This window comes from Octopus bimaculoides, chromosome 5 (genome assembly GCF_046866305.1).
Source record: "Octopus bimaculoides isolate indiv1 chromosome 5, ASM4686630v1, whole genome shotgun sequence".
Lineage (NCBI taxonomy): Eukaryota > Metazoa > Mollusca > Cephalopoda > Octopoda > Octopodidae > Octopus > Octopus bimaculoides.
Window position 1 is genome coordinate 110,072,807 of NC_142932.1, and position 16,056 is coordinate 110,088,862.

Consider the following 16,056-nt stretch of genomic DNA (forward strand, 5'->3'; position numbering starts at 1 on the left):
ATCCAGGGGAACGTTGAAGAAAAATAGGGCGATAATGGGGTGACCAAAACGGGGCAATGAATGTAAAAAAACAAGTTAATTAAGTTTATTTGTGAAATACTGTTGTTTTGAATTTGCTGCAGAAAATGGTCTGTCAGTGATGGTGAATGGTGGGGAGGCACTAGGAATGTGGCCTTAAAAAGTTTGGGAACCACTGCTTTAACTGGCACTCTGTTGGTTATGATGACAAGGGTTCCAGTTGATTTTAATTAAAAAACAGTCTGTTCATGAAGTTAATGTGCAAGTGGTTGAGCACACCACAGACATGCATTCCCTTAACATAGTTCTCAGGGAGATTCAGTGACACAAAATGTGCTAAGACACATCCTTTGAAATACAGGTACTACTCATTTTTGCCAGCATAGCGGACTGAAGCAATGTGAAATAAAGTGTCTTGCTCAAGGACACAGCATGTTGCTAGGAATTGAACTCATAACCTTACTATTGTGAGTGAAATACCCTAACCTCTAAGCCACATGCCTTCATACAAAGCTATTGCTATAATATTGGGTTGGCAAGAAAGTAATTTTGTTTTTTGCAAATAGATAGTTACAATTTTTTTGAATGACTTTTGTCAATGTTATGATTTTTTTCCCTTTTGACATTTGATAGCTGTTACTTTTAGCTTACTTTAGAAGCAAATTGCATGTAATTTTGAAGTTTACGGTGTTGATTGCTTAACAGAACACACATGTCAGAAATGGTTTAAAAAATTCTGTTCTGGAGATTTTTCCCTCAAAGATGACCAACATTCTGGTCGACCTACTGAAGTTGATGATTGAATCAAAGTCATAATTGAATCTGATTGTCATATAGCTGTGTGAGAGATTGTAGAGAAGTTAAATGTATCACACACAACAAGTGAAAAATCACTTAAAATGTCTTGAACTTGTTAAGAAGCTCAATATTTGGGTTCCACATAAATTGAAACACAATGAACCAATATTTGGGATAGGCATCTCAAATGCAATGAAATCGACCTTTTTTGAAATAAATCATCACTGGTAATGAAAAATGGATTGCCTATAATAACATCAATTGAAAACAATCATGGTCCAAGTGTAATGAACCAGCACAAACCACATCAAAAGCTGAATAGCATAAAAAAAGGTCAGGCTGTTAATTTGGTGGGATTATAAAGGTGTTGTGTATTTTGAGCTGCTTCCAAGGAACTAAATGATCAATTCAGATGTTTAATGTCAACAACTGAAGAAACTGGAGGAAGCAATCAAAGAAAAACATCCAGAATTGGCAAATCATATAGGAAGTGTTCTACCATAACAACACTAGACTACACATGCCTTTGCTAACTTGTAAAACTTTTTGGAGCTTGGTTGGGAAGTGTTGTCACATCCACCATATAGCCCTGACATTGCACCATCAAATAACCGTTTATTTCAAAGTTTGCGAAATTCTTTGAATGGTAAAACTTTCAATAATGATGATGACCTGAAATCGCACTTCAGTTTTTGACTGATAAGCACCAGAAGTTCTATGAGCACGGAATCATGATGTTGTCAGAAAGATGTCAAGAGATCAATGTACAAAAGGGAGAGTGTGTGAATGAGTGGGTGTATGGGAAAGTGTGTGAGAAAATTACTGACAGAAAGAGAGTGTGAAAGAGAGATACTGACAAAGAGAATGTATGTGAGAGAGAAACTGAGAGCATGTTTGAGAGAGAGAGAGTGTGTGAGGGAAAGAGTGTATGTATGTGTGTGTGAGGGAGAGAGTGTGTGAGAGTGTATGTGAAAGAGTGTGGGGAAGACAATGTGACAGAGAGAGAGAGTGTGTACATAAGAGAGAGTGTGTGATTCATGAGAGAGAGAGAAAGAGAGAGAATGTGTGTGTGTGTGTGTGTGTGTGTGTGTGTGTGTTTGTATAAGCACGTGTATGTGTGCATGCATGCAATTATCAGAACGAAAAAACAAAAACCCAATACCAGAGACATTAAATGTATGACATGTACATCTACTGTTTTCTGTACGACAGCTATTTTAGTAAATGTTATATGGACTGTTAGATATGTAATTCGTCTGACGTTCCGTGTGTCATGTGGTTCGTCTGAGTTCATTGTTTCATTGTTGTTGTCTTGTAGGACTGTTGTAGTAAAATGTCATTGATATATATATGGCGGACATGACTTTTGTTTATTCATAACGAACATTGGGTGAGTGCGTTCTTTGTATGTAATTGAACAATAAATGTAATAATTAAATTGTATAACTCGTTGTGTTATCTCTGCGAGTCACCCGAGGGAAACATAACAGAGTTTATTGACGTCGCCAATAGGATACATGCTTACTTTACCGTAAAATTATTCATCGTAATAACAATGGCTGAAAAACAGACAGTAGAACTTATTAAATTGTTTAGGGAACAAATGGACAAGCAAATGCAACAACATCAGAGAGATATGGACGCTCTGTTAAAACTGTTTGGTGCTCGACAAGTTGAAGGCGATTCTAGTGGCTATTTTTCAGCTGCTTCAACAACAGTGTCGATTCCACCATTTACTGCATTTGATTCAGCGACAGAACTATGGCCTGATTACTGGTCAAGATTCCGTACGTTTGTCGCTGCTAATGCTGTACCTGAAAAATGCATGGCACAAGTGTTCCTGACCAATCAGACTGCTACTGTTTACAAACAACTTGCTAATCTGGCTACCCAACAAAATCCGCCTAAAGATATCAACAACTTGATAATGGACGAAATCGTTGACTTCATGAAGGAACATTTCGACCCTAAACTTTTCATTGTGAGAGAACGTTTCAAGTTTTGGAGTGATATGCAGCGGAAGCCAGGCGAAACTCTCCAGGAGCTGGCAGCACGTATACGCCAGGATGCAGCTACCTGTGATTTTCCAGCGATCACCAACCCACAGGATGAAGCTCTGAGACAGAGATTCATATGTTCGGTTAACAATGAAGCGGTTCTGAAGGCGCTTTTTAAGATAAAAGACTCAGAACTAGATTTTGCCCGTGCTGTCCAGGTTGCCATTGAGACTGAAGATGCAGCAAAGGTTGCAAAAGAAACTGTATACGGTTCCAAAACCAAGCAGGTGTACAAGGTCCAGCAGAACAGGAATAAGAGTCCTCAAAAGAAACATCAGCAGTCTTATTCCACAAACCAGGAGAAATGCTACCGATGAGGAAAGGCCCACAAAGCAACAGACTGTCCTTTCAGGGAAACCAAATGTCATTTTTGTGACAAAAAGGGTCATTTGCAAGCGGTGTGTAGGAAAAAACAACATCAGCAACGCAATGGTCATTCACAAACTCCCGTGAAAAGAATCACAAAAGCTGAGCTAGTCAAGGCGATCCTAGGTGAAGTTTCCTGAGACACTCATAGTTTAATTGTGCCAGTAACAATCCAGAACAGACTGTTCACAATGGAATTGGACACTGCTACTACAGGCAATTTTGTTTCCTTGTCAGTCTGGAAACAACTTGGAAGACCAAAGCTGCAAGATGTCAAGCATCGCTATGAATCTGTTCTAGGAACTTTCATGGGCCAAACCAAGGATCCAACAACTGGTAAGCAGGATCTTATACCTTACATAGTCACCAAGATCTCTGATCTTAATTTGCTGGGTCGGAATGCTATCCAGACTCTGGGAATTTCCGTAGACACTGCTCTAGGTTTGAAAAGCATAGACAGCCAAGCTAAGAGGGAAGGTGCAGAAGGGATATACCCAAAGACCTCAAGTGAGCCCTATGTTTCCCTGCAGCAAGATTGTCACAACATGTGTGATGAATTTCCAGATCTTTTCAAGCAAGAATTGGGATGTCTCAAGAACTTTGAACTGGAAGTGAAGTTCAAATCGGATGCAACACCAGTCTTTCACAAGGCACGTCCGGTCCCATTTGCTCTTCGTGACGACCTGGCCAAAGGTTACGAAGAAGGCATCGCCAAGGGAATCTGGAAGCCAGTCCAGTTCAATGAATACGGAACGCCAGTGGTACCGATTCGTAAAGCACACGCTTCAAGCAACCTGAAGCCCAAACTACGGATTTGTGGTGACTACTCTGTGGGAATTAATGACCAACTTGCTGATCACCGTCATCCAATGCCACTCCCTGCTGAACTGATGCAGAAACTCGGAGGTGGATTCAGATATACAAAGATAGACCTTGCTGATGCCTATAATCAGATCAAGCTGGCTCCAGAAAGTCAACGCAGACTCGCACTCAGCACTCACCGTGGAGTACTCCTGCAACAACGACTCCCTTTCGGAATCAAGTCAGCACCTGGTTACTTTCAGGAGATCATAGAAAACCTGACCCATGATCTACCTGGAGTGGCAGTCTTCCAGGATGACATGCTCGTCAGTGGGAAAGATGCAAACAGTCACCTAAACAACCTAAAGTGTCTGCTCACACGTCTAAGCGACAATGGACTCAGATGTCGCCGTGAAAAGTGCCAGTTTGCACTACCCAGTGTAGAATACCTTGGACACATTTTGTCGGCTGAAGGGATCACGAAGGGATCCAAAGTCGAAGTAGTCTTAAAGATGCCATCTCCAACGAACGAATCAAGCTTGAAATCTTTCCTAGGTTCAGTTCAGTTTTATGGAAAGTTTATCCCAAACCTAGCCAGTATAGCAGAGCCACTCTATTGCCTTACGAAAAAGTCAACTATTTGGAAGTGGGGAGATGAGGAACAGTCAGTTTTTGATCACTTGAAAAATGTACTTTCATCAAGTCAAGTTCTGATACACTTCGATCCAAACAAAACTTTGGGACTGGCTTGTGACGCATCAAACGTTGGTATTGGAGCAGTCCTGTTTCACCGCTATCCTGATGGAAGCGAGCGCCCAATATCCAATATGTCCAAGACTCTCACTTCTGCACAGCGTAACTACAGTCAAATTCAAAAGGAAGCCCTAGCTATCATATTTGGCTTGCAGAAGTTTTACCAGTATTTGTACGGTCGTAAATTCGTACTCGTGACTGACCACAAGCCACTGACATCACTATTCAGTCCGAGGAAAGGGACACCACTTCTCGCTGCTAACAGACTAGCACGATGGGCCCTGTGGCTGAACCAGTTTGACTACACCATTGAATATCGGAAATCAGCAGATCATGGCAATGCTGATGCCCTCAGTCGCTTGCCATTCGGTGATGATAACGACTTTGACAGAAAGGAAAATGGTGAAGACATAGACATGGTGTGTGCCATCAAAGCTCTTAGTATTCAAGTCCAACCTGTGGATGCTAACGTCCTCCGTCAAGAGTCAGGGAAAGATCCAGTGATATCTACAGTGATGCGCTACGTCCGTGAAGGCTGGCCACCAAAGAACATGGAGATCAATGACGAAGTCAACAAGTTCCGTAAGTTATCAAACTCACTTAGTATCTGTCATGGATGCCTTATACATGGATCTAGAGTTGTGATTCCACATAGCTTGCAGCTAAAGATCCTCAATCTTCTGCATCTTGGACATTTTGGCATGGAACGCATGAAACAACTAGCAAGAACTGCTGTTTATTGGCCTGGTATCGATGCTGCTATAGAGATAGCCAGTCGACGATGTGATTCATGTAACGAACATCAAAGGCAGCCATCTAAGCCTCCAGTTCACCCATGGATGTTACCAGAAAAGCCGTGGAGCCGCTTACATCTGGACCATGCAATAAATTTTATGGGTAGAGATTGGCTGGTGATCACAGATGCTTATTCCAAGTACCCATGCATTCATCCTACTTCCTCCACGTCCTCCAAAGCCACTTTAAATCTGCTTGAGGAAGACTTTGCGCACTTTGGATTTCCTCACACACTGGTCACCGATAATGCACCAACTTTTACGTCTGAGGAGTTCCAGAGCTGGTGCAAAGAACGTGGGATCACACACCTGACAGGGGCACCTTACCACCCAGCTACCAACGGAGCAGCGGAACGTTTGGTGCAGACCTTCAAACAAGCTCTGAGGAAGTCTTCTCTTCCGCCAACACGAGCACTTCAAGAATTCTTGATGCAGTACCGGAGAACACCAACATCCTGTGGATTCTCTCCAAGTGAACTTTTGAATAACCGGCAGATACGAACAAGGATTGATTCTCTGCTGCCATCGCCAACACACATTGCTCAAGGCAAACAGTCTAAGGAAGCACATAAGTCTCAGGTGACTCCAAGCTCGGCTGATGTCGCTAAAGTTACCAGGCAGTACAAGGCCGGAGATCCTGTGTATGCACTATACTATGGACCTCGCCGAGACAAAGATCCCCGATGGGTACCAGCAATCATTAAGAAGTCATTGGGTACTCGCTGCTTTAACGTGAAGGTCATACCTCATGGCCCGATGTGGAGACGACACTGGGAACAGCTGCGACCGCGGTACACAACTGAGGAAGACAATGAACCTGGTGATGCAGAAAACACTGTATTTGAATTTGCAACAGATCACTCGATGGAGATCTCGGAAACTGTGCCACTAACACAAAGACAAACCAGACCCAAGACTATGTTACCCGTTCCAGAGTATCGACCAGACAACCCAAGACGGTCCAAGAGAACCCGTAAAACCCAAGAGAGACTTTGCTGTTGATACTTCTTGTGTAGCATCAATTTCAGTGGGGAGGTGTTATATGGACTGTTAGATATGTAATTCGTCTGACGTTCCGTGTGTCATGTGGTTCGTCTGAGTTCATTGTTTCATTGTTGTTGTCTTGTGGGATTGTCGTAGTAAAATGTCATTGATATATATATGGCGGACATGACTTTTGTTTATTCATAACGAACATTGGGTGAGTGCGTTCTTTGTATGTAATTGAACAATAAATGTAATAATTAAATTGTATAACTCGTTGTGTTATCTCTGCGAGTCACCCGAGGGAAACATAACAGTAAACAAATATACCAGAAGATAAAATTTGTAGTAGCCATAACACTGAAAATGAGGAAACATTAGTTTTTCTCTCTTCACTATTATAGCTTTTTATAAATAAAGTAGTAGGGGTGGGATACACGTGCTGAAGCTCAAGATTAAGTGTTTTTCAGAATTTAGTTTTGTTCAGTGGTGTGCTAAGTAAAAATGTTACTGAAGTTGACTTTGCATTTCATTTCGCAAGGGTTGATAACATAAATAACAGTCAAGTACTGATTGAATCAAGTAAACCCAACCCTTAGAAATTTGTTTCCTTGTATTAATATAAGGAATACATTTGTTATTCATCAAAAATATGAAATCAAAGCCTATTAGTCAATTAATGTTATGACTGTATGGTAAGAAATTTGCTTCTCAACCACATGGTTCAGGGTTCAGTCCCACTGTGTGGCACTTTTGACAAGTGTCTTCTACTATAGCCCCAGCCCAGCCCAACCAAAGCCTTGTGAGTGGATTTAGAAGGTGGAAACTGAAAGAAGCCCATTATATATATATATATATATATATATATATATATATACATGACAACATATAACTTAATGGTTCAACAAAACAGACTGATAGAATAAGTACTTGGCATACAAAGAATAAGTCCTGGGGCCGATTTGATCAACTAAAGGCAATGCCCCAGCATGGCTACAGTCAAATGACTGAAATAAGTAAAAGAATATAAGAATATATATATATATATATTTATATATATGGGTTGGGTATGTAAACATGAGTGTATGTTACTTTCTCCTTGCCTTGACATTGCATGATAGTTGTAAGCAAGCGTTACTACCATGCAACCATGCATGCAGTGCCCTTTGCTTCGAATCTTCTGTAAAACATGTCTGATTATAGAGAAATATTATCTTGCCTGGGCACGTGAGGGTTGGTTACAGAATGAGTATCCAACCATAGAAAGTTTGCCTCAACAAATTCTGTCTGACCAATGCATGCATGGGGAAGTGGACAGTAAAATGATGATGACGATGTTACAAAGATAAATTTCTACAAATTGTTAGTTTCAACTAAAAAGCTGAAAAGAAAACTAAATATTTATTGTATTTAAGTTTGATTATTTTATTTTACTTTTACTCTTCAGAGTTTACTAAAGAGTAACCTCAGTTAATACAAAGGTAAAAATGTTTTCTTTTCAGAATTTTACATATGTTGCTGCATGCAGTATAAATCATATCATCAGCATAATTACAATGGTTGATACAACAAACAGAGATTTCATTACGACAATAATCAATAGAGATTAATTACAGCTGTACACAGATGGCTTCAGAAACAGCAAAACAAAATATTCAATAAACCAGTTATATCACCATGGTGATTATAACCAATTGCGACATAAGGCCAGCAATCTTGAGGGGAGGGTGAGTTGATTATATTGATCCCAGTACTTGACTAATGTTTATTTCATTCACCCTGAAAGGATGAAAAGCAAATTCAACCTCAGCAACATGTGAACTCAGAATGTATAAAGCTGAAAGAAGTGATGTTGTCCAATGCAGTAAAAACTCTGCCAGCATACTGCCTTCCCCATGGTAATATATATCAAAGTTAGTTATTATCCAAACTTTTGAGTTAACTCACCTTTAGTCTAAGCTCTTTTTCCTGGATAATATCTTTTACTATGTGAATGGCACAAAGCAAAAAGCTAAGGATGAGAATTAAAGGAAATTGGTTCTGTAAAACCAAAACCATAGGATCATTGTTGTATGGTGGAAATGGTTGCCGATTCAGATCCACTGTAGTCCGATTGAAAAAATCTTCACTAGAAGCATTGAGATAAGTTATTATACCTTCAGCAAGTTTATACTGGAGATAAAAGAATCCAGTGTCTTTATAACCTGTAAAAATAATTATTAGAAATAAGTAAAAAAAAAAAAATTCAATAGATTGGAATAATTATAAGAACAATAAATCTCAAAAAGCTTAATAAGTTTTGAGAAGTTACCTTCAGTGCACTATAACATATATCAGAGATGCAAAAAAATTAGCTATTCAAAATAAAGGGGTTACTGCTTTAACAAGTATATACACACCATAACACTTCAAATTACTTCATACGTGGAAACACATAGCTTAGAGGTTTTAGAGTGTTGCACTTATGATTATAAAATTGTGGTTTCAATTCTTGGACCAAACATTATGTTGTGTTCTTGAGCAAAACAGTTCATTTCACATTGCTCCAGTCCACTCATTTGGTAAACGCAGGATCCGAGGAACCAGCCTTATGATTCTGTTGCTCAGGAAAGGTATTTGGTCCTCTTTCTTTTTTTTATGACTTCATGCTAACCAACACAGGAGCCTTTCTTTAACAAGCCAATGAAGGAGTCTCTACTGAGCTTCTACAAAGCCAACAATGGAGCGTCAACATAATCTATGAGTAATTCAACCTGTTAGAAATAGTAACCAACCAAATCTCCCTCACAACCACCTCCACTATTTTAGAAGAGGACACATTGAATGATGTGACCCTGAGTCCATTAGTCCCTGCCAAAAAGACAATAGGGTAATGACAGGAATGCCTTTCATTATAGCTTGATCAGAGTTTAGCTAGGTTAAACAACAGTAAATCAACATCAGAGCCTACTCAAGTGCAACAGCCGTAACAGATTAAGTCAGAAATCAGATTTGATTGAGGTTTATCACTGAATATTAACACTTTTTTATTACTAATAAAAGTTTTATTGTTTACAGATCACTTTTATGTTGTGTTGATGTTGCAATGAATTCTTAACTATTGTCTAACACAAATAAACAAAGTAGAATTCCTTGCAGTAGTATAACTAGGAGAGGGGAGGGAAAGGTGGATGTCTGCTTTATGCAATGCTTTTACGGGGTAGCAGTTTTGGGTCTGCTGTATAATGCTGTATAGGCTTGGAGTCCTGGAGAGGGTGCAGACTCAAGGGCTACCCTGAACAGCACATTGTAGCTATGTCAACACCTTCTGTAAGCTAAGAAACATTTGCTGTAGAGGTATGATTTGTTTCTTTTCAGTATCATGGTGTAGCAGAGTTTCGAACCTTAACTGTTAGATAACTGGTTAGGTATCATGAGTGACCCACCATATTTTCATGTGATAAATTTGTAAGCTGGCCAATCAGTGTGAAGTAGATATGGCTTTCTCAAATGTTCTATAATTTGCCCTGTTTCACCCAATAACAACTGTTTGGTGCTTAATTCATCAGTGGGCCTTAGACATTTGCATAAACAACTTTGGCCACAGGGACATACTACATGATGTCCCATAAATGGCTTTCTACATTCACAGAGCAGTTTTTCACTTCTCCCAGGTACAAATTATTAACATTGTTTATCATAAATAGTAAATATTTCCAGCAGATCATTAGTGGGATAAAATACAATGCTGAAGTCAACTGGTAGGATTTGAACTCAGTCATTAATCATCATCATTATCATTATATAACGTCCACACTCCATGCTGGCATAGGTTAGATGGTTTGACTGGAGCTGATGAGCTGGAGTGTAATGGGTGCTTTTATGTGCCACCGTCATGGGTACCATTTACATCGCACCAGCAACAACCACTTCTACAATTCATGGGTACCATTTACATGGCACCAGTAATGACCACAACTACAATGCAAGGGTGCCATTTACATGGCACCAGCAGTGACCATGACTACAATTCATGAAGAAAATTTTAACTGGGCCCCCACCTGCAAGGTCATGCGCTGTTTATCTTAATATGAGATCACTATGTCATACACATATGGGTGTGATGCATGTGCCTGGTGTACCCTTATCAGACAGGTAGCCATGATGGGTATATTGGGCTTCGTATATTTGTACCCCAGTGTCACTCTGATGGCATGCATTACTCTCTCACCCAATAATAATAATAATAATAATAATAATAATAATAATAATAATAATGCTTTCTAATTGATGTATCAATACCAGCAGATGACAACGTTTCTCTAAAAGAAATGGAAAAACTTTCAAAATACAAAGACCTGGAAATAGAGATAACTCGAATGTGGAATCTAAAAACAGAAACAATTCCTATCATAGTAGGTGCCTTAGGTATAATAAAAAAATATTCAGACAAATACATAACAAAAACACCAGGACTTACAAATATATATAACATACAGAAAATTGCACTACTGGGTACTGCACACATTCTACGCAAAACACTTTCAATACAGTAAACATAAGAGCACCACAGCACAGAGCTGCGCTCGGTAGTGAAGTGAAAGCAGGTTATAAAAATGAAACTACTGAACAACAACAGCAGCAGCAGCAGCAGCAGCAGCAGCAGCAGCAACAACAACAGCAACAGCAACAGCAGCAGCAGCAGCAGCAGCAGCAGCAACAACAACAACAACAACAACAACAACAACAACAACAACAACAACAACAACAACAACAACAACAACAACAACAACAACAACAACAACAACAACAACAACAACAACAACAACAACAACAACAACAACAACAACAACAACAACAACAACAACAACAACAACAACAACAACAACAACAACAACAACAACAACAACAACAACAACAACAACAACAACAACAACAACAACAACAACAACAACAACAACAACAACAACAACAACAACAATAATAATAATAATAATAATAATAATAATAATAATAATAATAATGATGATGATAGTTTCAAATTTCGGCACAAGTTTCATGAGTAGGGATTAGGTGCATGATTATATATTGTATGATTTAAATTTGCTTGCTTTTGAAATAATTCCGGGTTGAAGTTAGACAAACTTTCATATTATATATTTGAGAAGATTAATAAGGTTCAGTGATTAGTTATTATTACTAATGTTCATTCAACCTCTTATAAGAAGCAAACCAATCCTATAAATGTTTCCTCAGAGCAGAATAGCAAGCAAGCTTCACTAGACTGGATATTTTAAGTGCCTTGCTATTCTTGAATCATTTACAAATAGGTGTCTTTGCTAGTAACATAAATTAAGTGCCAACAATAGAAATGAAGCATAAAAGCGTTTTTTTTTTTTTTTTTTTTTTAATTAATCAGTCTGAGGAGGAACAGTGCCAACAGCCTTTGGTGTTCAGTTTGAACTCTCACAAATCAATATCTGCAGATACAGACAGCAAGAAGATTTCTAGTTTTGCAGCTCTGGCAAGAAATGATTATGCAGTATTTGGCATAGGATTTCAGGTGTGATTACAAGAGGAGAAACAGGTACACTGGTTAAGTTGGGTAGTAGTATACAATTTACTAGTTCATGTGAGCAAAAAGCATTATAGTATGGGTGGAAGAGACAGAGAAAAGGCTTTCTTGTGGATAGGCTTTAAAATATAACTGCACTGTTCTATAAATATGAGTAGCACTCCAAGATGGATTGCACTCAAGCTTTGTAGAAGTTCAACAACTGATCAAAGCTGATGTATTATCTGGCCCTCAAGAGGAAGTAAAATCTTTGATGTGAGTTCGATTGACCAGTTGATTACAATACTCATCACCTATCAAATAGAACATCAAAACCCATTCACAGTGATACAAAGATGGACTGCCATCTACCACGTATGCAGCAAAACTGATTGATATGAAGTTGCAAATCAACAACTCTCCAACCTCTGGCCCACAGATGTAATGTTTCTACCTTCTGCTGTTTCTACCATTGTGAAAGTCATCTTTGTCCCAACAGTTGACTGCTCATGTGCCACCTTCATTCAGACACTTCTATCTCACTTGTCTTTCCTTTTCCTACAAGTGTCCCTGTCCACCCAAGCATATAAATTTGCAGTCCTTTCTTCTTTCCCAAAATGTTGTCCTGTTGGAATTCCTGCAGCTGTTGACATGCATCTGTTCAAGACAAATGTTAACTACATCAGTCTCACTCATCTTAGGAGGCTTGTAATAGACATGAGCACAGCCTTTTTCTTCAGACCAACCAAATAAAAAAAGATAAACATTATAAAAATATTACTATCAGACATCATTAATACATTATAAACATATGATACTTATGTGCTTAATCAATAAATAAGCCAAATCAATTAGACACACATGAAACCTAAAACTGTTATTAAGCCTTACTTGGTCTTGATCCACAGACAGATCCTTTCTGTCTTGGTTGAAATGTTTGGAACAATGGAAACATGCGATCAGTACTCCATGTGACTTGTTTTTTAGATAAAATCGTAGGAAGCCTTATCTTCAACATGACATCAAAAATGGAACTTGAAGACTTGTTTTCAAAGACAATGCCACCATTGTAATAGAAAGATCCACGAGACACCAAATAATCTATCATTTCATTTTCTGAAGAAAAACCTGGAATATAACAAAAAGTAAATAGTTTCTTTCTTGTTAATGATATTCAAAATCAAAAGTGCTTTTCTTTTCTTGAATCTTAACCCATTACCTCCCATAATTCTATTAACTGGAATTTTTTTATGAAACTTTGATTTCTAGCATAAAACAGTCTTAGAAACACACTGGAATGATCAAAATAACATTTCAAAATGACATTTTAAATAGAAATAAGCGAGATACTGGGTGAAAAATTAGCAAACCTCATTTGAATATCAGAGAAATATACCTAGTAGATATAGCAAAAAGGTTAGATATGTGTAAATATTGACAGATAATTACGAAATTTGTAATTTTTAAGTGATTTCATATGAGATCACTGGTAGGTAATGGGTTAAGATATATATTTTAAAATTATTGGATGCAATCACTATGTAAGAAAAAACAGGAGAGCAATGTCTAGATAAAAGCATCACTTGCTTCATATTATAAATCAGATTTTGATAACTGCTTCTGCTCTCTGCAATTATGAAAATATACAAAGCAAGTTAATTAATGTATATGGAATAAAAACTTTGAATCACTCTTGATTGGGACATATGCATTTCTATTAAACATATCCAAATGGTAAGCATCGAACATAAAATTTGTTTTAGTGACTGCAACAATAAGCCATACTCATTGTAATTTAAGTAGTATTAGCAACAACAGCACCGCCACAACAGCAACAACCGCTGCCGCCACCACCACTCTGAAGTTGATAAATATCAGTCAAATTAGTGGGGGGGGGGGTGATGGTGGTGGTGGTGGTGGTGGTGTCACTTTGATGGTATGTGCTGCTCTCTCAATAATAATAATAATATATCAGATAAAAGCCCAAGCATTTAGGACTAACTGGATAAAAGCCCACAAGATCAAGCATTAAGGACTAATTGGAAAGAAGCCAAGATAGACAAAAACCAAGTAGATTCCCAATGTAGGTTATGCAAAGCAAAAGAAGAAAGTGTTACTCATTTAGGAAGTGAATGTGTCATGCTGGCACGGATAGAATACAAGAAAAGAGATGACAACCTAGGGTGGGTGATCCACAGGGAATTATGTAAAAAGCTAGGATTTGAGCATACTGAGAAATGGTATGAACATGAACCTAGTAAAGTACTAGAAAGTAAGAAATATAAGATGTTGTGGGACTTCAACATTCAGACTGACTGTGTAATAAAAGCTAGAAGGCCTTATTTAGGAGTAGTAGACAAAGAGAATAGAAAGTGCCAGACAATTGACCAAAATGAATGAAAAATCAATACGAGAGGTATAGAAAAAACAGCAAAGTACCAGGACCTAACCACTGAATTACAGAGATTATGGAAAGTGCAGGAAATATGTATCCCTGTAGTTATAGGTGCATTAGGAACTATCCCTAAAGATTTGAACAGATGGATAGAGGAAATTGGCACAAAACCCAGTTTAGTACAGCTCCAGAAAACAGTGTTATTAGGGACAGGTAGGATACTTAGAAGGGTTCTTGACATCTAAGGTTACTTGTAGCTCAATTTTAGGAATTTTACTTTTCCAACAGTTTAATATGTTGTGTGTATATGAATAATAACAATAGTAGTAGTAGTAGTAGTAGTAGTAGTAGTAGTTGTTGTTGTTGTTGTTGTTGTAGTAGTAGTAGTAGTAGTAGTAGTAGTAGTAAAGAGTATGATTAATATTGGATAATATTGGAAGAATTGAAACAAAGAGCAGTAGCAATCAAGGCAAAACTGGAAAGCTATGACAATAGAACAAAATAATTCAGGCAGAACAGATTATTTGAAGCCAATCAGAAAAAAACTATTTGAAGAAAACTAGATGGGCAGTCGCACCTAACATTGGTACCTGAGACAGAAGAAAGCAAAGCCTTTTAGGGTGGAATTTGGGATCAACCTGTAATGCATAATGGTAACGTGGAGTGGCTGCAGGAAATTCAAGATAAGTTAAGAAATATACAAGGTCAAGACAACATAAAAATAACTAGAGAAAAGATAAAAAAGAACAGATATGTAAAATTCCAAATTGGAAGAGCCCAGATCAAGATGGTGTCCAAGGTTATTGGATGAGGAAGCTGAGAGGGTTTAGTGAAAGGGCAGCAGAACTGCTGGATAAGTGCTTGCTAAAATCTAAATAAACTTGGAACTACAGGAAATCATGATAAACAGCAAGAAAAGCTTCTACAAGGCCAGACCAAGAAAAAAGCTGAACAAAGGGAAAGTAGGAAAGTAAAATCTCAACACTTGTTGAGAAGAGTAGGAGTTAAAACAGAGAGTGAAGGGTTCTTTATTGAGGTACAGGATCAAAACTTCACTCCCTCCACAAACCATCTAAAGCAGGGGTTTTCAAACTGTGGTCCGCAAGGACAAGACAGGGGGTCCGTAGACAGCAAATACTTTTTATGGGCAATTTGATTTTATATGTTTTTTAATCGAAATCTTTTAATTGACAATAAACCTATTTGTTAAATACTGTTAAATAAATAAATGTAAAAATATATGTTATTTTAAGCAAATATTTATGTATAAATTTCATAAGTGTTCATAAGGTAAAGCTTAAAATATAAAGGGGTCTGCAAGTCAAAAAGTTTGAAAACCCCTGATCTAAAGTATATAATGAAGAATATGAGGAGAAGGAATAATTACTACGTTGTTCCTGGCTGTCTAGCCAAGAAAGAATACATCCACAGGTGTGACAGAGTTGGGACTTGTATATACTGGAAGCTATACCAGCATTGTGAAATGCCAACAGAAAAGAGATAGTATCGGCATACATAAGAAAAGGTCTCCAAGAATGTCAAAACAATCATACCTTG

At 38.0% G+C, this 16,056-nt stretch overlaps 1 protein-coding gene across 4 annotated transcripts in view; it reads right to left on the minus strand.

Annotated features, from left to right (window-relative positions):
- The window catches only part of LOC106875803 (phospholipid-transporting ATPase ABCA3), a 114,102-nt gene that overhangs the window by 46,038 nt on the left and 52,008 nt on the right, over nucleotides 1-16,056 (minus strand). For all 4 annotated transcript variants that reach the window (XM_052968181.2, XM_089352934.1, XM_089352932.1 and 1 more), the window contains exons 3-4: nucleotides 12,996-13,232; nucleotides 8,519-8,775 (exon numbers count right to left, since the gene is read on the minus strand). In XM_052968181.2, the coding sequence (XP_052824141.1) occupies nucleotides 8,519-8,775; nucleotides 12,996-13,232 (494 nt within the window). The remainder of the gene's footprint in view (nucleotides 1-8,518; nucleotides 8,776-12,995; nucleotides 13,233-16,056) is intronic.